Source organism: Coccinella septempunctata, chromosome 1, assembly GCF_907165205.1.
Source record: "Coccinella septempunctata chromosome 1, icCocSept1.1, whole genome shotgun sequence".
NCBI classification, from domain to species: domain Eukaryota; kingdom Metazoa; phylum Arthropoda; class Insecta; order Coleoptera; family Coccinellidae; genus Coccinella; species Coccinella septempunctata.
This window is the reverse complement of record NC_058189.1, coordinates 6056247-6081303: the sequence shown is the minus strand read 5'-3', so window position 1 is coordinate 6081303 and position 25057 is coordinate 6056247. Positions and strand designations below refer to the sequence as shown.

General features: G+C 33.9%; 1 protein-coding gene across 9 annotated transcripts in view; it reads right to left on the bottom strand.

The window, feature by feature from the left end:
- The window catches only part of LOC123322743 (protein phosphatase 1 regulatory subunit 12B), a 41739-nt gene extending 16736 nt beyond the window's left edge, over positions 1-25003 (bottom strand). The window contains exons 1-13 of one of the 9 annotated variants that reach the window (XM_044910733.1): positions 24656-25002; positions 22685-22934; positions 22168-22330; positions 21900-22044; positions 18144-18360; positions 16497-16586; positions 13385-13576; positions 13165-13243; positions 10601-10735; positions 7760-7879; positions 7349-7462; positions 4841-5012; positions 2136-2324 (exon numbers count right to left, since the gene is read on the bottom strand). In XM_044910733.1, coding sequence (XP_044766668.1) covers positions 2136-2324; positions 4841-5012; positions 7349-7462; positions 7760-7879; positions 10601-10735; positions 13165-13243; positions 13385-13576; positions 16497-16586; positions 18144-18360; positions 21900-22044; positions 22168-22330; positions 22685-22934; positions 24656-24904 — 2115 coding nt within the window. In that variant the 5' untranslated portion in view covers positions 24905-25002. Of the gene's footprint in view, positions 1-2135; positions 2325-4840; positions 5013-7348; positions 7463-7759; positions 7880-10600; positions 10736-13164; positions 13244-13384; positions 13577-16496; positions 16587-18143; positions 18361-21899; positions 22045-22167; positions 22331-22684; positions 22935-24655 lie in introns of all 9 variants that reach the window. The other 8 variants (XM_044910736.1, XM_044910735.1, XM_044910741.1 and 5 more) reach the window with 8 other exon arrangements.
- Positions 25004-25057: the final 54 nt, after the last annotated feature.

Below are 25057 nucleotides of genomic sequence, written 5' to 3'. Positions count from 1 at the left end.
ATTGAACTGCTAGGTTTTAATATGAATTTTCTAATAGATCTGTTACATAAAATAAATAAATAAAAATGGTAATACTGCAACTAACTACTTCACAACGGCTTCAAAATACAGATTGAAACTGAAATAGAAACCACAAAGCATCCAGCATTACATTTTAAATTTACAATAAATAAGGATTGTTAAAAGAAATATCAAGTGTTGAAAAGGATGGCACACTAAATACAAGCAGAGAAGTAGAAAAACCAATATGTAAATCTGAAAAAAACCACCAGTAAGAATACTACAGAATACTAAAAATCAAACTTGGGAGTATAAATAAAAATCAAGTAGTCAAGAAATGGTGTTTGAAATGAAAAAATCGCTCTGAAATGAAAAACAACCCCACGAGCAAAATTATTCATAACGCTTAATCGAAAAAGCAATGAAAAGCCTCAAATAATATTATTTGTGTTAGGATCGCCATGATTTTTGAATATCCTACAGAAGGAACGATACCCTATGAGGTTAAAAAAAATTAGCATTTGTAATATTGCAATACTAAAAGGAAATAACTGCTTTGTTTCTGGTCCCTCAACTATCGATATAGCGATGAGGTCCGCATAAACTAACACACTACTCTGAGAATAATAAGAAATGAGATCAGATGCGAGATGCTGAAAAATTCAGAGTTAAAATATGTAAACATCACAAATATTATTAACCTTTAACTTAACTTTCGATATGAAGTCTTAAACAAATCCTAGCAGATTCCCGCGAATTTTCTTTGAAAGATTAGTACAAAATAGAAGCAATGGTAATGCTTCCATTGTATCAGAGTGACTAAAAAGTAACGCAAGTATTTACTATTGTGCGGAAAAATACTGAAACATGATAATTTTCATTTTGAACTACGCAATTTTCAATATATAATTCAGGATTTTGTCACGCATTCATCCCACGTAGAGGGTGCATGACAATCTTACATGAAAATTTGCGCGATTAAAAATTCACCTGTCTAAACATTTTTCTACAAAACAGTAAATACCGCCGATCTTTTGTGCGTTTTTTTTACCCACTGTGTATTGTTCTACACAAAATGTAGTGCGAAGTGTATTGTTTTCACATTTCTGTATTCACTTTTTCCACAAACACGATATCGTTCTGCTTGTAGGAATCCAGAAATGAAGAACATAAAACCTCTTCGATATTAAGAATATAAACTAATGGATCTGATTCGATGAACAGTGACTTATAATCGTCGTTGAACTACTGCAGAAAAATATAAAACATTCTTTATATGAAAAGTATTATTGTTGAGAAGTCCAAAATCTCACTCTTGAGGGACTATTCAAGAGAATTTTACAGAGGAACAAAAACTGAAGACTCCCAAAAATAAATATAATGATTTGACTGAAGAGATTCTATTTTTAGCATGTTTAGTTAGTACCTAGTCCCAACAGTGAGTTACATCACAAAAAGCCACTTGAAGCCGAACAGATGAATATCTAGCAATGCAGTTATCATATATTTTGATAACAAGAGCATTTTTATATATTTCACTTAAAGCTTCTCTGATTTATCTTGGTATTCAGCGAATCTACAATGATCATAACGATGATCATTTTACACAGAAATACATACTCTCAATTCAAAGGTTCAAGAGAATAAAATCATAATTTTCTGTTTATTCATAGCAATTTTTATATGACAAACTTCCCAAAGATAGAAGAAGGTCGGATGATTCCAACCCTCAAAGTTTCGAAGTAATAATTTTTTCAATTTTATTTTTATTTTCCTTCCCTGATTGCTGTATTTTCAACTTTGCGCACATGATTTTTTTAGTGTATTCTTGTTTAATACATATTTTATTCAAATTCGTGTAATTTCTGTTTAGCTCTCCGTTTGATTGTTGCTTTCTGGAAAAATTTATAATTACTCAAGTTGAAAGGCGGATCAGGCATGCTAACTATATCCACAAATTGCGCACAAAACCGAGCAATTTCTCACGGTTTGTGTTGTCAGCACTATGCCACGTTGCCGGAGCACTAGCCATTTATTTCGATCGTTCTGTTTCGCTCAAAGACTTAGTTTAATCAGCAGTGGTAGATATTCATCTGTCTACTTTAATCCATTCAATAAACCAAAGAAAGACTCACCTTACTGCTACCGTTATCGACCCTCAACCTCCAAGACGGCCTTCGTTCTTGAATAATCGGTACCGGGTCATCTGAACTACACTCCTTGGGGGCAATAACGGTTGGCGTTGCTGTCGTTATTGTAGCGGTTACGCTCACCCCATTAGGAGATGATTGCGATGATGATAATGAATCGCCGTTAGCGCCCGACTGTTAGTGTACATACAATGACGAATGTAAGGTATGGTTTGTAAAAAAATGCGAGGGTAATTGAGTGTAAGTTGCGAGGTTGAGGTTGTGAGATTCATCAAAATTAATATAGGAAAATCACCAAAATTGAAATAGGAGGTGAGTCTTTGACTTGTTTATGTTTCTCTAATGAGATAAGGCATTCCATTCAGTATTTTATACAGAATGTGTGTAAACAAATACGAAGGACTTAGGGAGAGGATTCCTCGATGAAAATAAGCAGGGGTAGTTCCTATAAATTTTTCTCCCTTCCAAGATACAGCCTTTGGAAAGCGATGACAAGTTGACAGTTTTTAATTTATTTTACGGCTTCTAAAGAACACTGAGTCATAAAACTATGCATAATATGAAGCACGAACATCCAGTTTCATAATCGAATTAAACGTCACTTTAAGCTTAAAGCTTCCTTTACTGTCATTTTTACGTCCAGTTTCATAATCAAATTTAAAGTCACTTTAAGCTTAAAGCTTCCTTTACTGTCATTTTAACGGCCGGTTTCATAATCAAACCTAAAGCCGCTTTAACTTTAAAGCTTCCTTTAACCCTACTAAAAATGACAGTAAAGGAAGCTTTAAGCTTAAAGTGACTTTAAATTGGATTATGAAACCGGACGTTAGTAGGGTTAAAGGAGGCTTTAAAATTAAAGGAACTTTAGGTTTGATTATGAAACCGGCCGTTAGTAGGGTTAAAGGAAGCTTTAAAATTAAAGCGACTTTAGGTTTTTTTTTTATTATGAAACCGGCCGTAAGTGTAGATGTTACTCACACAATTTTTTAGATCTCAAAACTTTATTATTAGGGGTTGAAAATAACAGCGTGTATTTTAGCGGGAGGTAGTCATTCTATGGAATACTTATACGAAAAAATGGAATGAAGTGTTCTGTACTGCTTGTAAGTTTTTATTTATTCCGAGAAAAGTATCGACTGTATCGAAATTTTGCAGAACACTTTTTTTCTACAGAATTGAATGGGAATTTTATTTTTCGAAAATCTATCCCACGGAAACAATTTTTGAAGGAAAATCATAAGGGGTTGTATTTTCAAATTGTGTGAGAAACATCTACTAAGTGCTTCATATTATATATAGTTCTATGACTCAGTGTTTATTAGAACCCGTAAAAAAAAATTAAAAACTGTCAACTCGTTATTGCCTTCCAAAGGCTGTATCTTGGAAGGGAGGTCGATTTCGAAAAAAATTTATAGGAACTACCTCTGCTTATTTTCATCGAGGAATCATTTCCCTAAGTCCTTCACATTTGTTTACAGACACCCTGTATACGGATGAAATTTATCTAAAAGTCTAAGACGCAACCTTAATTCAGCGATACGAGTTGTTTACTTTGAGTGTAAGAGTTAATGAAGCAATTACTCACATAATTTATGTGATTAGAACATTCGTAATAATGATATATTAATTTTAAAATAGCGACTTGCTTCAATGCTTTGAATTTCACATACAAATAGTTTTTTGGGTACCGTAGTATGAAATACTACAGAATGTATTCGCGATTTTTCCTCTAAACTGATTATGTTGCTGTATTAATAGCAGTATGTAATGTTAATCAAAACGTACTTCTGATCGAATTGATGAGTGATAAACATTAAATTATCTCAGTAAAAGATCTCTTCACTTTTAAGCTTCAACATACGCAATATGTGTGCAAAAATATTCAATAAACTACCACATCATTTGAAAGTATTAGGTCTCTACAGGGTGTATGTTATATAGAGTTCCCATTAGAATTGGCGCCTTATTCTGCCTAGAACACATAATTGAATTATGTTTTTGCGTCATTCTTTTGCAAATAAATAATTAAACGCTCAAAATATGATCTAAGTTTCATGGATATTTGTCTTCGTCAATGGTTTTAATTCATTTGGTAACCAATTTTACCAAATATTTTCTTGATCCCTCAACTCCAAACGATTCAGATAATTCTTGGAATATTCGAAAAGATTCTACATTGACCAACGATAATTATAAAAACAATTTATCCACCTGTTTTTCATTATATTAACTTGAGAGCAATATTAGTATATACCATCTTTTGCTTATATCTCAAAAACTTTACGTTTTTTTGAAGATTCAGTTTCCTTACAAAATTGAAGTAGATAAATTCTTCTAGTTTTTATTTTGTGATAAGCGGAACCCGCGCTAGGGGTTGTTGAAAAAGAAGGATTTTCTAGTATTTTTGAACTCGCAAAAAGCATCTTGATTGTGAAACATATTAAGCATCAATGATAAGAAGTATTGGACTAAAGCACCCAAAAAACTTATTTATTCGCTTTATTTATTATCTAGTGATGTCCAGAAGTTTCCTTAGAATCCAATGAACTGAGCATCGTCTTTAACATCTTCGAACCACATCTTTCAATACTCAATTTTTATTAACACCGAAGAACCGAACTAGTAAAGTTAAGACTCACCCCTCTGATTTCCCAACACTCACTAACTTTGAAATTATACTTTTCACTTACGTTTCCTGGCTCCTGCGTTATCGACTGATTCTTATTCTTCACGAACTGCTCGGCCGATTTGATTTCTTCCAAAGTGACGCCCTGTGTTGAGCGTCTGGTTTCCCGCACACGTTTAGCGTGTGCCTTCCTCTGCGTTTCGCTTTCTTCGTCACGAACGGGCGGAACGAAAGATCTGTCAGAGTAAATCGACTAAAGGTTAGACCACTGCTTAATTAATCCGATGTTGATTGTTAAGAAACTACACAAAATTCCAGAACTCGACACTACGGTGTTAGAAAATTCTTCGTTGGAGCTGAATGAATTCGGAAAATTCAGTCCAAATTGGTAATTACAGTGAAAAAAATTCAATAAACCTAATAATTATTATTTGGGTGAATCAACTTTCATGTGATCAACATCAGGCGCTCAGAGTCCCTGATCGATAATATGAAATTATATAAAAGTAATGCGTTGTATTTGTATCGCGTTATGTTCCCACTATAGGATAACCAGGGTTGAGTTTCGGGGGGGTTTGAAATGAAATTTTTCTGATTTTGACATATAATGTGAGACTCTTTGAAACTAATATTATGTACTTATATAATTTGGGAGGGGGGGGGGGGTGCCATCCATAACTTTCCACCCCGAATTTTTAGCTTTGAGATGGAATAACGAAAAAACGCTCAGGCAGGTCAAATTTTGTTGAAAGGGGGACAAATGAGGGTGTACAAATGAGTTTGATATCACTACCCCCCTAGCCGCAACACCTGACAGCTCTCATTTTTGAATAGAGAAAAGGGGTCGAGCAGCACCTTGTTGGAAAGGCAATTCAATTTCCTGCATGAGTGTATTTGTTTTTTCATCGCTTTATTATTATACAGGTGACTCAGTATTTCATCAATAACTTTCACACGCCGAATTTGGAGGTGGAAAAAACGCTGGAACGGCAAAAAATGAATTCATCCTGTTCAATAGTTCGATCGAAGAAAAAAAATAATACGCTCATGCAGGTAATTGAATTACCTCTTCAACACAGCTATCTCTGTTCAAAAATAATTGCTCTAAGTGGTAGCGGCTAGAGGGGTAGTGATATCGAATTAATTTTTTGACCCGTCCGAGCATTTTTTCCATCTCAAAGATCCAAATTCGGCGTGTGAAATATATTGATGGAATACTGAGTCACTCTGTATAATAATAAAGCTATGAAAAACAATACACTCATGCAGGAAATTGAAAAATGAGAGCTGTTAGGGGTTGCAGCTAGAGGGGTAGTGATATCAAACTCATTTGAACACCCTTCTTTGTCCCTCTTTCAACAAAATTTGACCTGTCCGAGCGTTTTTTCGTTATTCCATTCCAATGCTCAAAATTCGGGGTGGAAAGTTATGGATGGCCCACCCTGTAATTGTTTCAACAATAACTGATGTATAGTCGGTTCAAAAATACCTTTGAATGATGGCTCTGCTCTATACAGAATCGTAAACAGTAAAAAATTATCGTTTGAATAAAGTATTTAAATGTGTACAATAAGAAAACAAAAATAAAAATCCACAATTTCATCATGTGGAAATTTAAAGTTGATTCACCCATTTATTAAGGAGGAATTCGTATGAATTCGTACAAGATATGATGAATCAATGATCCTCAGATGCATAACACCCGTCGATATAAATATCCATAAATGTTACGATCTGACTCGAACTAGCTAACCACCATTACTGAGGGTGACGAAAGAAAGACCTCCTCATTGAGGGAGAGTAGATACTGACATGGTTTCGATGTGATTAAATCTCGTCAAAGCAACACATTTCCCACATTATGGAACATATACGGAATTTGCTGATTGAATTAAATGCTGGCGAGTTCTACAGAGTATCGCCACCCAGTTGCCAACAAGTCAAGATTGGCATCCTAAAATGATAAACTCTGCCACCTTTGCTCTGAAACCGAGAGGTGGAATTCAATATTGACTTGTTGACAGCTGGGTAACGCTAGAGAATTTCAATTCTCTGTAGAACTCGCGAAAATTTAATATAGTTAGGAAAGTCCGTAGACCGTATCTGTTCACATGGAGGTGGAAGTTGTGTTGATCTGACGAGATGAAATAATATCGAAACCATGTTCAGCGTCTACTTTTCCTCAATGAGACGGTTTTTCTCTAGGCCACCTCAATAATGGTGGTTAGTTTAAAACTCTCTTCTGGTAGAAAATCTCAGTTTGTTTACGCTGGCCTCTCGTATTTGGAAGCACCATAGTGAAAATCATTTTCCTTGTTTTCTACCTCATAAGTACTCATTCAATCGAATATGTAGTCAATAAAACAAGCACACCATAAAATTCCTATTTATCTGAGAATCTTATGCTATCCTATTCATTAGCATCAATACCAAACATTCTTCAAAATAAAATGATGGTGCAAAGTCTAGGATAGTGAAAGCGAAAGAGGTGTTTTGGTGCGGTATTAATGGGTGAACGAAAAAACTTGAGAAAACTGTTATTGGATGTTCAACCGATCTCACAAAACCATACTTGAAGAAATTTTTAAAAGCTTGAAATCTGGTTCCTCCTGGGGATGTCGGAGTGGTAGGTGCAGGATTGCTTACGTTGAGAGATTCCTTCGAGCCAGTAGATAATTTCAAATCGCTATTCAAAAGAATTACAGCAAAACTTGAATTCCTAGTCATTTTTTGAATCCCTTATATAATGAGTAAGAAGGCACAGTTGTTAATAAATACATTTTTTTGGAGAATTAATTCTTAACGTTTCTTCAAAGTCAATTTGGACTTTTCAAAATTATGGTTGCAACTGAGGATAACAGAAATAATAAAGAAAAACAATATAATCATTATATAAAAAAGGAAAAGATACCGTTAAAGTTAATGAATACTGAAAATTTTGGTGGATTTATTGTAAAAATGAAAAAAAAAAAAAAAGACCTACCTTCTGACAGGCTGATTGTTTGGTACAGGTGGTGTTGGTGATGTTTTTGAAGGAGAAGTTGTGGTACTTGTGTTTATCGAGGTGGTAATAGCACCAGGTTTGGTATCTTCTGTTTTAGACCTTAAGGAAATAAAAGCGATCGTACAAAAATACTACTCTAATAATACAATGTTTGGTTAGATGGAATAGAAGAGTCTCCAATAATTTAAGGTTAACACTAATACTAGGATTACCCTATATTCCGAAATGTCAAGTCAAGGAAAAAATAATCAATTAAAAATTTATAAAATGAATTAAAGTTTGTCTACGAAATTCATACCATGTATATTTTTTTTTCTACATGAACGTCAAATCAACCGAATCAAAATGAACTATCTATATGAGTTAAAGAAAAGCTTCCAATTATTAGGAAAAAAATCGACCTCGTAAAAAACATTTTTCAATAACATTTATTTTCAGAAGGAACCTTAATAACCGAATCTAGTAGTTATTAGTATCAGTTAGGCCAATTTTATAGTATATAATTATTGATGCATATTTACAGATTGATCAAAATCATTCTGTACCGGATCGTGGTCCATCAGTGTAACAAATAGAATCAATTTCTCGCAAGGGGTCAGAGGCCATCCCGAAATAAATACTGAGGAAATGAATTTAGTGAACTGACCTATACAGGGTGTTTTCGAAGGTGAGGCTTTTTTTTGACAGAAGTTAGAACTCATCAAAATAAGTCGGTTAACCAAAAATTGTCTATATAAAATATCCAAGATACAACCCCTAGAAGTTCGACAAAATTTCATTGAATTTCAAGACTGGAAGGTGACTCCGGCATCGCAAAAACGAAACAAAGCATAAACATATGGCTGGACAATGAATGGTTCAGTACCAAGTTCATCGGATTAGATGCATCAGGTCACTTTTGAGAGAATCATAATTGTTGTATCGTGCAATTTAGGGTGAAAAAAATGTAGAAAATCGAGGCAGTTTATTGAAAGTGCTTGTGTTAGTTATGTTGAAAAAGTGCTATGATGTTTCCTCATTTCATACCATTTTTACGACGATTGTTGGAATGTTCGAAAAAGATTGTGATGCCCATTGTGAAAAAATTCGTTAATAATTTAGATAAGTTTTATTGGTGGGATTTTGAAGTATTTTTCTATTTTTTACACTTGTGTCCTAAGTCTCTTCAGTCAGTTGGTATCGAAATGAGCAATTCCATAAAATCGTGTAAGTTACTAAAAATTATGAAAACAGTTCGGCAATCCTAAATTCCCACTTTCATTACCATGTAAATATCGAACGAGCCAATATCCTAACCGAAACCACATGGTCGAATCAGGAGATAAGTTATATCCCACTCATGATATAAGAATACTTATATATATATGTTCTTATATCATGATCCCACTGCTATGCGATAATTCAGCTAACAAACGGTCTAGGGCCGTATATTATTATTTCAGTAAATATTTCCAATTTCTTCTTCAACTTTGTCATTTTGAAGTTTTGTATAGATGATTTTTGGTAAAACGCTTCATTTTGACCAGTTCTACCTTCTGTTGAAAAACAAGCCTCACCCTCAAATACACCCTGTATAAATTAATAATTAATGTGAGCGTCTTGGGACCAATAACAAAGGGCCCTTGATGCCCACAGATCACGGCCAAAACGCTTCTTTCAGCCCCGAGACCTTTAGCCACAATTTTGGCAACAAATTGAGAAGAATTTTCTCAATAACTTGATGGAAAGCATGCTGAGAAAATGCCAAACAGTTATTGATGCAAGTGGCGTTAATACTTTCATTGAGTGAATAGATTTAGATAGTGATTTTCAGAATTTCGGTTTTTCGTATTGTATTTATTTAGATACGTCATTTCTTCGAAGTCTTTATATTTCAATTTGAAATGCATTTCAAAAGGAAATTGGGTTTGTCTGAAGAAAAAACTCAATATCCTTAACTTTTGACAAGCACTTAGATCATAATTTTTTCCTAGAATCTTTTCAACTATCCAATTATGTTCAGATTTAAAAAAAAAATCGTTTTTATTCTTTTTCTAGCTGTTAAACTGATAGATCCATACACCGGGATGCTTTCGATCTGTGTATATGCCCTAAGAAACTTGCACAAGAAAAAGGTTATACTTAACACTCAACCTTTATGCAGTTATCAAGAAAACCAATAATTAGAGGATTTAATAATTTTAGTTTTTCTCCGAATGGGTAGAATTAAAGTGGCGTTAAATGAACCTAATCAAACATATAAACCGAAGATACCAACGTTATTTCGGTTTGATTAGTTGGCTATATAATTTTTCTACCCTTTGTACAAAAACATCAGTTTTGAACTCTATCTTATTTAAAGCTTGAATAACTAGAAACTGATACTAGTGAAGTTTTCTCATGCAATTGATAGTTAGTATGTGTTAGTAATAATTTAATCACACAAGCCCTTGTGAATCTAATAGTTTGTAAGTAATGAAAAACACACCATTAAAATATCTGTAATAACTATATCATAAAATAAATATGAAAAGCAATAAACAAACCTAAGCATGAATCTCTCAACATACAGATCTTAAATTTTATATTGTTGGGGAAAAAATGCATTCTTCATAATTATGGAGACAACCATAACAGTTCGGAAAGAAGTTCTAAATAACAGGATAAAACTTACATATCCATATAAATTGGACAACTGTATCATCCTTGTCAGTGAAAATGGTTAAAACCAAGAACTACATAAAATATACCACAATCAGACTAAGATGAATGGTATGAAATCTCTCAGACATAAAAGTATGAGAAGAAAGTAATTTAATATTCAAAATAAGACGTGCATACCTGTTGAACTGCAGAGATTTTAAGTGAGTAGGCATTATTATGTTTGATTGAGGTCTTGCGGTGTAAGGAATAAGTGAAGCCTTTTTTTTATTTGCTTCAATGCGAGCATGCAGCGCCATATATTTCGTGTAAAACCTAAACATACAAGCATGTGTCAAATTGTTAGAATGCATCGGCTTTTATGTTTATACCACTTTAGAAAAATACTGTATGTAGGATGATTATGCAACCCAATTAATGAAATATGGACAGGGAATTTGGGCAATATTATATATAACCTATATGTATATATGAAAGAGAGATGGATTGCCTGAAAAATGTTTAAGTATCCAGTAAAAAGACGTAGATTGTCATACCAACTTCAAATTCAATCTTCTAAAGGGGATGTTTCTTTTTAATGTGAAGTATCTTCTTGGATACTCCTCGGAAGTTACACAATTGTTGTGTAAGTTTTGATATTGTCTAGCTACGCCACTTTAGGCATAGCACTGTTGAGTGTTTTTTTCTCAATTGGAGGCTATGAACCCAGACCTTTCAGTTTACAGTCTAGATCCACTGTCTGAAATTTTGAAATGAGTTCAGCCTTTCATTGCATTATGCAGCAATATCCGCTATCTTTCGATTATACAGGGTGATTCATCAAGGGTAACTACACAAAGTGATTGAATGTCAATATCTTCGGAACGAGAAGATTTGCGGTTTTGGCAAGTCATGGGTAATGCTTTTTAGCTTTTTATCAGTAGGTTAGAGTTAAAGAAATTGAAATTTCCCAGAAAAAAAAATAGAGTAAGATGCTACATTACATAACCTCGAGATTCCAATTGAAATATTGTTATCTGTTTCTGAAATTCAAGTGGAATGACCTTCAAATAGAACCTAACCTAAAAAATCTAGGGTCACATCCTGGGAAATTGTAGAGTTTTTTTTCAAAGAAAAAATGTTGTGAAATAGACAGAGGAGTTTATAATTTCATTACTTTTTGCCAACCTCATTCAGTATATATTTTACAGAAAATGCAATTATATTTTGTAGGTGATTTTTTCCTTTACAATTTTTTTCGAATCGGCTCTGCTTGAAAGATACAGACTGTTTAAAAACCATAAAAATTGTTTTTTTAGTAAGGGTTCTATCGAATAAAATGAATTTCGGAATATAGTTTTTCATTTCATTTGATGAATCTTTTTCGAACACAAGATATCACCCACGTCTTCCAGTTCTCTCATTATGACCATTACGTATCATAAAATGCCAAAAATTCAAAGAGCCCAACTCTTGAAACTAAGTTGGACGCTATCTAATGAATATTTGAGCGTTTTGTAAAATAAAAGTGTTCTTCATATTTTCTGTGAAATTCGAAAAATTGGGTACTTTGACCGAACGCAACTCTTTTCAAAAAATCCACAGATGTTTAGCGTCACAGATTTAGCTAGTTATTCTGAATTTAATTTTGTTTTTCTAGGGGTGGCACAGGTCATGTCATGAAAACTTAAAATGGCTATATCTTTTCATCAGGGACGAATCGGAAAAAATGTTATAGGAAAAAAGTGTTCCTTTTGACCTCAAGAATCTACTGTTGAAATATTTGTAAGAGTCAAAGACTCACCCGGTATACCGAAAATCTCGAGTCTTCCATAATAAACTAATGTTTTATCCATTCGTTCTATTCAATTTCACTTTTTTTTGGGAAACTTTGATTCCGAATTTGCAATTTTGTTCATATTTATAATCTTGTACTCAAGGTCCTGAAGAAATTAATTCATTTGTCTCTAATTTAGCCTAAAGACAGTGTTGAATAAATTCTTCTTATCGAAAATTTTGTGGCGAGTCCAAAAATGTAATGAAATATAGGGTGTCCCATTAAAATAACAAGGTGTGGCTCAACTCCCGGTATAACTGGAAGTACCGCCAAGAGTAGATCTAGTTGAATAGATCCTCGGCATTCCACTTATGATCGACAAATATTCAGTTATCTAGATACTTTTAGTGGAGACTTTGCTCAAACACCCCGAGTCTGAAGAAGCTTGTTTTGTTGCTCACCTTGAGATGAACGATGTTTGAAAAAAATGTCCCCTTATGTATATCTGGAATGACAGCAAAGAACATAATGCAACTATGGCGACTTCTCTAATATGAATATGCCACAAATTTCCTGACCTTTGGGGTTAAACACAAAAGAAAGCTGCATCTTCATAACAAAACATACATGCTTTGAAAGTGAATGACGTATGATGCTATTAGAGGACTATTAGAACTACCACACTACTAGTATTCTAAAGTAGTACAAACGTTAGTTTGAAAATTAAACAAACAAAGCGATCAGCCATTGGCGAGATGAATATTCACTTCATTGTAGCAGACATTTCGAATATTAAGTACTTTTTCCATTCAGGACATAATAGCTCGAAATATTCCATGTGGTAGTTTTGCACATTTTCGAATATCCTTTATGAACTACCAATATAGCTAAACCAAGAAATATTCGTGCTGATAAACATGACAATTTTAGTCATTTCACCAAGGGTTGATAAAACTTTCTATAACAGGCTGTAAAGCTTTGTACTCACTCTTTATCAGTCTGGAAGCTGTGGGCTCTTCTTAAAGTAACTTCGTTTTCATAGTCAGCATCCGATAAAGTTTTGCTCACTGTAAAATTGAATTATGATTCATACAGGATACATTGGGAAAAAAATAAGACTATCCCAATATTTTTTTTAAATTAAATCAATGGGTTGAGTTCCGAATAGTTAAGAGAGAGTCTAGATTGTTAAAAGATATATTTTATACCTGGACTTTTCACTGGACTAGGACTTTCCGTCTTGATGTCTTTGTTGAATTGTTTCCTCCAAGATGTATTTTCGAGGTTGAGATCCAACGTGTTGGGCGGATTCGGCGCATGAATCTTTACCTGTTCTTTATTCGTTGTCGCAATGTTCCTTTCAGCGTCTATCAACAATGAGTTCATTTTATTTTTTTTCTCTGCAAACAAAATCAGGAACTACCATAAATCTCAAGTTTTTTTTCTCAGAGAAAGGTGCCGGGTTTTTTGGATGAATTGTTCATTCAATTAGTTTTCCATGCACAAAACAGACTGATCTATCAATGTTCAAGATGAAATAAAATAATGAAGTAGTTGTTTTCAGTGTATCACAAACTAAGCTAGACTATTGAGATTCATACGGCTCATAGCCTGAGGGATTTGTGAGAATTTTCTTTTCGTCAGAAGGTGTCATCCAAGATCGTACAAATCATAAATTGGATTGACCACGACGGAATAAATTTTACTCTAGGTCTCACCTCTTAATCGGCTACAAGCAAATATAAAAACCAGATCTACCTTCGAAGAGGATGAGAAGGTGGTAGATTTAACAATGCATCTAATGAAAATTTTGCACTAGAGATCGTATGGCCATTCACAACTAGTTAAAATATAATATAGTTTTTATCCTTATCACTTGGATATGAAAGCCTTCCAAGGATTGTAAAATGCTCAAAGCTACCAAAAGGCACAAATATAATTTGAGAAAAATGTTCCCATTGTGAGCATTCAGTCGAATATTCGCAAGGTTGGCAAACGTTTCTGAAATCGTTCAGTAAATCGGTATTTAGATTTCTAGAACTTCTGAAAATTTCAAGTCCTTCGCTGTTTTCCATAACATTCCAAGTACGGATCTGATTCTTCCTGTTGAAATGCAGATCTGACAACATCTTTTTACACCACCCAAACAAATTTCAACGAAGTGTTTGAGGTTGATCAAATAACGTTTGCAAATAGGCGGATTTTGCCAATTTTTTAATATGTACGCTTTCTGAGACGCTGACAAAAACGCCCTATCAAAAATAAATTCCATTTCTTACCACAGCCTATCAAATGTGAGATGTGATAGAAACCAGTGTAGTAATGATTCCTGTGATGATGCTACCTACATACTGAAATCCTTGATGCTCATGCTGAATATTAGGTTTCGGTTCAATTTTTAGTGTTATCTGGTTTTATTATGACATATACATACGCTTGACTCAAAAAAATTATACTGTGTTGCAAATTTTGCATTCAAAAGTGGATCTTTATTGGCAAAACAGTGGGGAGAACCAAATTGATCCTCACCCAAGAATAAATTTTGGTTCTTTTTCGTAATATACAGGGCGAGTGTGTGACTCGTACGAATATTTTAACTTAAATTCTTGAGGTTAGAAGAAACATATTTTTCTTTTACTATTTTTTCCGAATTGGCTCGATTTAAGAAATACAGGCTGTTGAAAAACCATAAAAAAATGTAATTTTTACTACTATCTTACAAACGGTTTTATTTATCGAATGAAATGAATTTCGGAATATAGTTTTTCATTCATTTGATGAATCTTTTCCGAACACAAGATATCATCCACATCTTCCAGTTTTCTCATTATGACCATTACGTACCATAAAAATACCAAAAATTCAAAAAACCCAACTCTTAAACCTAAGTTGGACGCTATCTAAAGAATATTTGAACATTTTGTTAAATAAAAGTATTCCTCATATTTTCTCGTATAATGCGCCGTTTTCGAGTAAGTTGAAGTTCAAAAATTAAAAAGTATCCAGGGGTGGCACAGCTCATTATGAAAACTTAATATGGCTATATATTTTTATCAGGGTCGAATCTGAAAAAATGGTAAAGTGTAAAAAGTGTGTATTTTGACCTCAAGAATCTACTGTAGAAATATTCGTACGAGACAAAGAATCACCATGTATGTATCTTTGAATTGTAACATTTATTCTGAATAATAGCATGTCAGAGGATTGCAAGCACCTTTCCTTTTAAAGTTCAGTATCATGCAAATATTAAAGGTACTTTGCATTTTAAATTAGGTAATCCTCTCACAGCACTATTAATCTTGTCCATTTTTTTTCAAATACGAAATATTACGCCACTTTCAAAAACAACCTACAAATTTTATTTAAATTATACTATTGTTTTTATGCCATTTTCACAGAACATTTGACTGGATTTATAACTTGCGCTCAAATAAATTCGTCCGCAAGTAGGAATTTTGAAGGCTGCTAATCTGTGCTTAAATGTAAAATACACTGCTTCCAAGAAGTTCTTCAAAAGATATTCAAATCACAGCCAGAAGGATGAAAATGATTTTAAGTGCACCTACCTTCGAAGTGGATGGGAAAATTAATAAACTGGCTGGATTATTTAAAAGCGTCAGGTTTCTTGAGTTCATGGATTAGACACCAAAAATCTTCAACGTTTCTCGATTTAAACAAAAAATTGACTCTAGTTACAACAATTGACACCAGGTGGCGCATTGTAATCTAAATGAAAAATCTACCTATTTGAGAATTTACTGATATAAAAAATAAATCTACTAAATTACTGACAAAAGTAACGTTAAGTTTTTCGTCGAGAGTACATGTATCGCTTTCATATACAATGTGGCGACATCGCGATTTTTTGTGAAGAGAACATTTCTCTCTTCATAACCTAAAATGAAATTCGTTGAAAAAATACCGGTGCGCGACCCGAAATACCATTAAATTCAAAATAACTGGAAAACCAAAAATCAATAGGCTTCATACTCTTCAAATGAGCAGCAAAAAATTATGCTAGAGGCAGCAGATTGGCAAAGGGAAGCTCCCAACAGAATGGCGGAAAATACTACTAAAGGAAGCCATGACGACAATCTGAGAGCAACATTTAGCAGCATTCAAAATTCGAGCCTACTTGACGACGATTTTTTGCAGCGCAGGTTTTTTGTTCCTATGTACAAACTTACAAAATAGAAAATGTATTAAAATGCGCTTCCGCTAGTTTCTTTTTCTGTGAGACAGACATAAGTCATAAGAATAGCATAATTTTGTGAGTGTTAAAAGGCAAAGGTTATCATACATGAACTTGAAAAAATTTACCATCATCTGAGCAGGAACTGTTTGATTCCGTAGAACTGCTTTCAGTTTCTGTCTCTGTTTCACTATCACTATCATCTGATATTTCCATTTCTTTTTGCAGCAAGAAAAGAGTTGAGATTTGAATAAAAGGCTTAATACTTAACACATATATGTACTGTACACTTTTAGTGGAAAAATATACATTTTTCAGTAATTGAACAATGAATTTCCAACCTTGCATTATGCATGATAAAATATCTTTCTATAAAAATAACACAGATACTGTGATCTACCGAATTCATGAAGTTTGAATTTCCTATTGACTATTTTAACTGATGATTCAATTTTGAAGACAAAGAAGGATAATAATTCAGAAATGAATAGGAGAAATTTAAAGGAAGCAAACCAATGAGAAATATTAGCCATAAACAAATGTTTTGGGCTTTCAACCCTTATCAGTATGGTGAAAAAGAGCAAAGATGACCAACACTTTGTGGAAAATCACATAAAATCAACGGAGTCAAAAAACACAAGCCTATTGTACAGGGTGGGCAAATTTCGATGTTTTAGCACTACAGTTTTTAAACCAGAGGAGATACACAAAATCTGATACCCCATTCTCGTTCCCTTTTTCTGAGAAACTAACAATAGTAGTAGTCATTTTTGGCCACTTTCTTTTGTTTTCGAGTTATAAGCAAAAAGTGGAAAAATGGCGATATCGAAATAAATTTATATCTCCGCTAATATTGATGATAGAGCTCTGAAATTGAAACATTATACAGGCACTTTTTTACGTAGAATCCAGTGGCGTGCTCGCCTTTTTAGCAGGATTTTTAATTACGTGTTTTTGACCGTTTTCTATTATTTATATTGATACAAACCATATGATGTTATATATTTTTGAAATCAGTAAAAATTGAGCTTTCAAAAAATTGCACAGAAAACTAGTGTTCCCATTAAAAAAAAAACATAACTTTGGGTCATAGCTTCGTAATTAAAAATCCTGCTAAAAAGGCGAGCACGCCACTGGATTCTACGTAAAAAAGTGCCTGTATAATGTTTCAATTTCAGAGCTCTATCATGAGTATTAGCGGAGATATAAATTTATTTCGATATCGCCATTTTTCCAATTTTTGCTTATAACTCGAAAACAAAAGAAAGTGGCCAAAAATGACTACTACTGTTGTAAGTTTCTCAGAAAAAGAGAACGAGAATGGGCTATCAGATTTTGTCTACCTCCTCTGGTTTGAAAGCTGTAGTGCTAAAACATGGAAATTTGCCCGCCCTGTACATTTGCACTGTACTGATGAGGGCCAAAAGCCTGACACCCGTGTCTATGGTTGAAATTTCTCATATAGTTGCGTCCATTAAATTTCTCCCATTTGTTTCAAACTTTTCCCTCATTTTCCTTCGTTTTATGTAATAATAATTCAGCCTAATTTACCAACAAGGAAAAGATCCAGCTGTAGCTACAGACAAATATAGCAAAATTACTTCTAGTAAAGGCTAGCAGATACGAAGAAACGAGAACGAAATCATCAAATGAAAATCTTGAAATTTTACGACCATGAATTTTCCAAATCTACCTCAATTTTTAAGAAACCGATTTGAGATTTCTTCATTTTGGCGCAGTACAAAAAAAGTGTAGGTCAAAAAAAACACACTTACCAATATTATCATTCACTTTCTCAATGGGCTCCGTAATCTCTACTTCCACCTTCTTAACCTTGGTGGGTGTTTCAGTCTCAATTATTCTGTCCTGCAGGTCGAACCTTTTCTTTGCTTGTCGCCTCATCATTATGTCTTCTTTGTTCTGTTTCTTTTTCAGATCTTCCAAAAAGTACCTGAATACATCAGTGTCTGCCAAATCGAATGGAGTTTGGCCCTGAAAGAAAATTGAAGCAATGTTAAGTAAATATATATATTCTTTATTGTCTATTAAAATATAGGTTGACATATACCACAGATGAAATGACTTAATCAATGGGAATGGCAGGTTATCTATGGGCAGAAATCAAAGATTATAGAGTAGAAAGATGGGAAACGAGGCGACTAAAGCGATTTGAGCGCCATCTGTGTGTCACGCGTGTCTTTAAGACGCTAGGACTGGTTAAAATATTAATTTGAGTGCCATTTGCAGAAATATATGAAATTTTTTAAGATTTCAGACGTCAATTTTGATCAAAGAAGTTTTGAATGTTTTGATTCTCGTACCGCTTTTTGTTTATCTAGCTCGTTCTAGTTGCTGATTTTTTAATTTTTTTGTCTTATTTCTTGGTGAAAACATCAAAATATTGTTCGAAAATTATTGAATGGTGAAGAACGGTGGATCAAATAATAAAATGTATTTTACGTGATTAAGTTTTTCACTCAACTAAGGAAAATGGAAGCGTAAGTATTAAAAGTCACATTAACATGTGAATCGGTCATTCATTGATTCTAATTTTCAGTGCTCCGAAGTGGATAAAATTCTCAGAGCTTGAAGGCAATTAATTCAGCAAACACTACTTACTACACCATGCGCAATGAACATTTTACTGCAGGTCAATTGAGAACTGTTCATCGACGTAAATTGTTGTATACTTAAAGCATCCCTTGCATGAACGGGCAAATGATGATCTTTATAGGTCTTCTCAATTGCTACTCTTTCAATATATTCAGAAATGCAGAGGTTTTATTGATTTCCATTTGGGAACCGAGTGACTGTCAAATTGTTGTTTAGAAAGTCAAAGTGTTTTGTTCATTCATTAATCAATTTGTATATTGTGTCATGAAGAGACCATATCATAAGGAAATCATGAAAAAAGCACCAAGAAACTATACTGACATATACAGGTCTTGCATACGTCTGTAAGGTTTTTTTTAAGTGTGGTTCTGAAAATTCTTTAAATAATACCTACATATGTAAGTAACTGGAATATGTATGCTATGATGGTAGGTTGAATATTGGTTCATATTAATTTCTGATATATGTATATTTTACAAATTCAACTAAGTTCATTAATTCAGAACAACCTATTGTACAGAAACAACACCTTCGACGTATAGCAGATCACCATATACTTTAGTGTCCTAGTTAAAGCTTCATTTACTGCCCACTATTTCAATTTTTGTAAATTGTTATGAATTGCAAATAAACATATAGCACATCCAACAGCGTTTTTCGTTGATATCAATTGATTCCAAACAATGTTTAGATGAATACTAACATCCTGATCACAAAGCAAAACGATACTTTTGTTTTGTCGCTCAGGATGTTTGTTTTCTGATAGACCATATTAGTGAGGTTAGGCGGGAAATTTGAATCGCGATCCATCCGTGGATCTGGTCCCTGAATTCCCTATGCATTTCTTATGGGACTAAAAATGCCGCGTACTTCTCGCCTGTTTTTGGATATTTTAGCGAATTTCTTAAGATTTATTTCTGTTGGAATGTGTTCTATGATCCTTTCTCAACAAGTTGAAAACAAAATTTCGTAATAAAATGGTATATTTTTTTAATAATGGATCAATATAAAATTGGTCAGCAAGATCCATGGAAGTTTGTCGTAGCTTCATTTCGTTTCTAACCTCTGAAGCTGACATTATTCTAACGCGCAAGCGTAGCATGTCATTTTCTTTGTTACGGTTCATGATTGACGTATAGCAGAAATGATCTACGACATACGGATATATTCCGTATAATAATGTGTTCAATTTTGATTTTAAGACATATAAAAGTATATTGTGATGTAAAATGTACTTGGAAACAACCTCTAATAATTGCGGCACCCAATTTTGCATGTCTTTATATTAACATTTACTTCTAGCTAGCGATATTCCATCTTAAAGTCGATTCCTATGTAAAAAAATTTGAATATGGATCTCCCGCCAACTGAGTGATTCTAACCTCACTAATATGGTCTATAGAAACAAAGTCAATATTGGAATGCAATACGAGAAATAGAATTCGAATTTCGCGCCCCTCAATTAAAAAACAGAAAACTGTTATCAAAAAGTTTTCCTGTATTGACAATGCGTTTTTAGCGCCATCTCATTGTCACGCGTGTTTTCACTGGCCAAAATGTAGTCGGTTTTTAGTACTAGCGATATGAGGGCGTTTCCTATCTTTCTACTCTATAATCTTTGGCAGAAATCTACATTCTGAGTATTCCACAGAATATTTGCCGATATCGAAGGGCTACTGGGAATTCAAATGTAGAACTAAAAAATTAACACAGTCATTGTCATTTTTGGAGGGGATTTGCAGTTTTTCTTCAAATAAATTTTGAGAAAGCATCAACTGAGATAGGTCTTGAGACCAGTTTTGGATCTGACTATTAATACAGGCAATAGATTTTCGTCAAAAACCTCCTTTTTTCTCAGTTTATAGTTGCTCTTTTCCAATTTTGAAGATTGGTTGTAGGAAATAGATTCAAGTGTGTTAATTACTATCAATTATATATCAATTAAATGTCATGAAGTATTGGTATTTATGAAAAAAATTCCGACTGTTCCGAATCACCTGATAAAAGAGAGCAATATTTTTTGAATCCGAACTTCTTGGCTCTTTACACGATCGTAATAGAAGGAAATTGATTATATGGAGAGCCACAACTATGAAATCTTTCCTTCTCCATTATATACAATGGCTAAAATTGCATTGATGCTAAGAAAACTTGCCCAAGTTGAAATGGAAATCAGAAATGATTTTCTAAATGAATTTTGCGTGAATGTTATCGAAATTCATATGTATATCAACAAACTAGGTGGAAAAAGTCCTCTCTGGGGAAACAGATTTGTCTTTTGTGTAAATCTATTCATTTTGAGGTGACACCAAAATATTCTCCGTTCCTCGATGTGAAAAACAAAAGTGTATCAACTTTTTATTTACAAAAATTGACACCAGGGGGCGTATCGCCTGTTTGGAATTCCCAATAGAGGTTTCGCTCTACCCAGAATGTAGATTTCTGCCAGTCCGATTGAGTTTATTTCTCACAACCCTTTAGCATTAAACTATTCATTTAACAATGATATGGTCATTGGATTCGATCTCCTCTAGGCAAAACTTGCAAAGTGTTTCGTTGGCAAAGCTGAATTTGTGAAGGTGAGATTTGAGTATGTGAAGACAGTTACGATAGACCTCAGATTGGTTCTAGAAAATCCTAGTCAATGATTGGTGTTTTCTGGGAGGTTCCGAGATAACCCTATAGAAGTGTCGTAGATCTAATTATATCAACAGCGAATGCTTGAATATACGGGGTAAGCCTTTGACTTGTACAAATATTTCAACAGTAGATTCTTGAGGTCAAAAGAAACATTTTTTTGTATTGTTTTTTCCGATTTGGCCCTGATAAAAAAATTTCATAATGAGCTGTGCCACCCCTGGTGGTGAGAACTTTAGTCGACAAGTAGATTAGTATATAGGATTATTTAAAATGCCTACCACATAGTTCTTGGTATCCATGTCTGCTAAATTCTCTGCTAATAGTTGACACACTTCTTTTTGTCCCCAGTGAACAGCCGCATGCAATGGTGTCCAACCATCTACATCTTGGGCATCCAAATCTGCTCCACATTGAAGCAAGACTCTTTTGGAAGAAGAAAATTATAAATTAAATGGCGCTACACAAAAATAATGAAGTACTACCAGAAAATCCTCAAGTCACTAAGGAAAAAAGTAACCCATCAAATTTTCATTCTGATATACTTACTTTATTACATCTGTATAACCTTTAGCAGAAGCTACATGTAAAGGTGTGGCTCCATCTTTTGGATGTGACTGATTTACTAAGGAACTTTTAGTTGCTAACCATTCTTTGGCATCTTCAAGCATTATTCTTTCTTCTTCACTTCTAGCCTGTTCACAGTTGATACCTGAAATAGTCAATCTAATACAAAAAAAACTACAGTTACATATTCAATAAGTTTACCAAAATTTGCATAAATCTTATGCCACTAGAAATAGACATATAATAGGTTTTGTTGTAGAGAGGTTTACTGCGATTGTGAACTGTACAGAGCAAGCGCCATTTTAGGTGTAGAAAACATCCATCTCCGTACAGTTCACAATCGTTGTGAACCACTCTACAAGCGAAGTGAAATATGACTAGATTGCCTTTGTTTAGATTTTGGTAGAACAAGATTCAGTAGATGAATTCTGAAGTTTATTCAACGAAAAGAAAAAATTCAGAATGAAATCCTAAAATAGGGAAACAGTGGAAACTTCACCTCTCTTGTTAATTTCTTCCTTTAGGAAATCCTCCATTTTTTGACTTTCAGCAATATCAATAGCCAATTCCCCATCATTGTTGACTGCTGCAACATTAGCACCCTTCTCAATAAGATATTTGGCGATATAGAGGAACCCGCAACTAGAGGTGGCATGGAGGGGTGTCCAACCCTCGTTGTCACCTCTGTTTACATCGGCACCATGTTCTACTAGAAACTCTACCATATCCAAATTGTCATCTATACATGCCTGAAATGAACTGCAATTAATATGAGAAATATGGCACAGATTAATAATTTATATGTGAGTATAACATTCATTTGCCTATGAAAAATAAAATCTTCAGAAGTCAGTATCAAAAAATAAATAAAAGAAAATTAATTCAAATTATTTAAACTTCAATTAGCTTAGTGAAAGGAATAGCTAAAGTTTCGTTACTGTGTTATTTTACTCCCTTGAGACCTCAACAGTCAAAGAAGAGAGAAGAGAAATTATTGAATATTTTTAATATTTCTTCACCAAGTCAAATTTACTCTTCCTTAACACTTAGAGCGATAACTTAGTATTCAACAAGTTATGAAGATGCATTGAACCATTTTGAAATCTGCACAAAAGGAGCATATTTTTGGGTAGTTTAGGTTTTATCTGCCCACTCAATCTAAGTGGTCTTTTGTAGAATGTAGCTGTTCCTTTGGATGACTTTAAAAGTCTGAAGAAAATGTTCCAAGACAGGACCTGGTTTCATTTTGAATGAGATAACTTTTTTTTACAGAATGTTTCTCAAACATGAGCTCTGAACCTATAAGGGAAGTCTGAGAATCTCACTTGTAATGGTCAAGAGAATCAGCCTCCTCAACCTCCAAAATCCAAAACCACCCAACCCCTTACAATCAAAATCAGCTCTTTAAAACACATCAAATGTTTTCTATTAGTCCCAGATTTGTTTGAAATTGTTCTCAAGACATACAAGTGCTTGGCTACCTGGCTATTAGAGTATATTAAAACTTCATCCATCCACATCGTATTCTCATGTCTAATGCATGAGTTTAAGCTAGTATTATTCTACATCAGCCCTATCCAACCACTGCTGCCTATAGAGATTATAAATATACTTTAGGAGGCTTTGATCCAGCCCACCTAGGTTTTTTATAATACCTGCTTTTGTGCCTGCACTCTAGTTACATACATTTAGCATCAGTGCATAGTTGCTACCTGGCTTCACTATGGTCAACAGAATTTATCAAGACTACTGAAAATTTGTAAAAAGTGGTGCATAAATTCAGACACCACAAGCCACTAATTGAATACAACCTTAATGCATTCTACTGAAACGGTTTGAAAATACAGCTTTTTCATAAATTGGTGGAGGAATAACATAGCAGATAAATATTGAGTGTAGATAAGGTTGCTAAAGATTGTATATGCAATATTCTTACTTTTCGAACCATTTATTTATATGCCTTCTTTACTCAGCTATAAAAAAATGACTCAAGAAATTGCGTTGCAAACAACCTGACCAATAAAACCATCAGTATGCTAATACGAAAAGAAGGAAATCCAAAGCACAAATGAAAAATTCTTTTGTCGTTTCTCAAAATATTTTGACGTTCTGCACCATGCACTATGTAGTTCATAGGAGCAGAAAAAAATTATCAACAAATAATGTAATCTCGAGTAAAGGATAATAATTGCGACAATAGTTTTTCAAGATAAACTTTCAGGGGATTCCAAAACACACTGACAACATCGTATAAACAGAGAAATTTTCGAAATTCAGGATAATATAGTGCATAATATAAAACGATGTTTGATTCAATGCTGATGAAATTACGAAACTCCTCCAATGAACCATCATAAAATTATTTAAAAACTCAGCTGTTGATTGTGGCCATTTTTGACAGGTATATTTCACGTCACTTGAACCAGGCCACTGCTACAGGTGGAATTTGGCATCGAATTATGAAATTTACCTGGTGCAACGCCGTTAATCCATCAACATTAGCCGTATTAATGTCAGCCCCCTTTTCCAATAATTTGAGAACTTCATCTTTATCACCAGCGGCACATGCTGCAAGAAATACACAACCTGAAGAGAACTTTATTCTACGCGATTTCGTTTTCGGAGACACTGGCTCTCGATTTGTGTCCGATTCTTCCCATCTCTTTAGTTGCTCAGCTCGTTTGTACACAGCAGAATTAGAACGAGTCGCAATAGACATGGTTATTTAACAATCCGAACTTCGGTCACCATTTTATGATTTTAATCCAATATAAATTCTTTTTGTTTTTGACAGAGGGTGCGGCTGGCAAAATAAACCATCGAAAGCGAAAGTTGTGCTGCCATCTAGCTTATATGACAGTAATTCATTTGT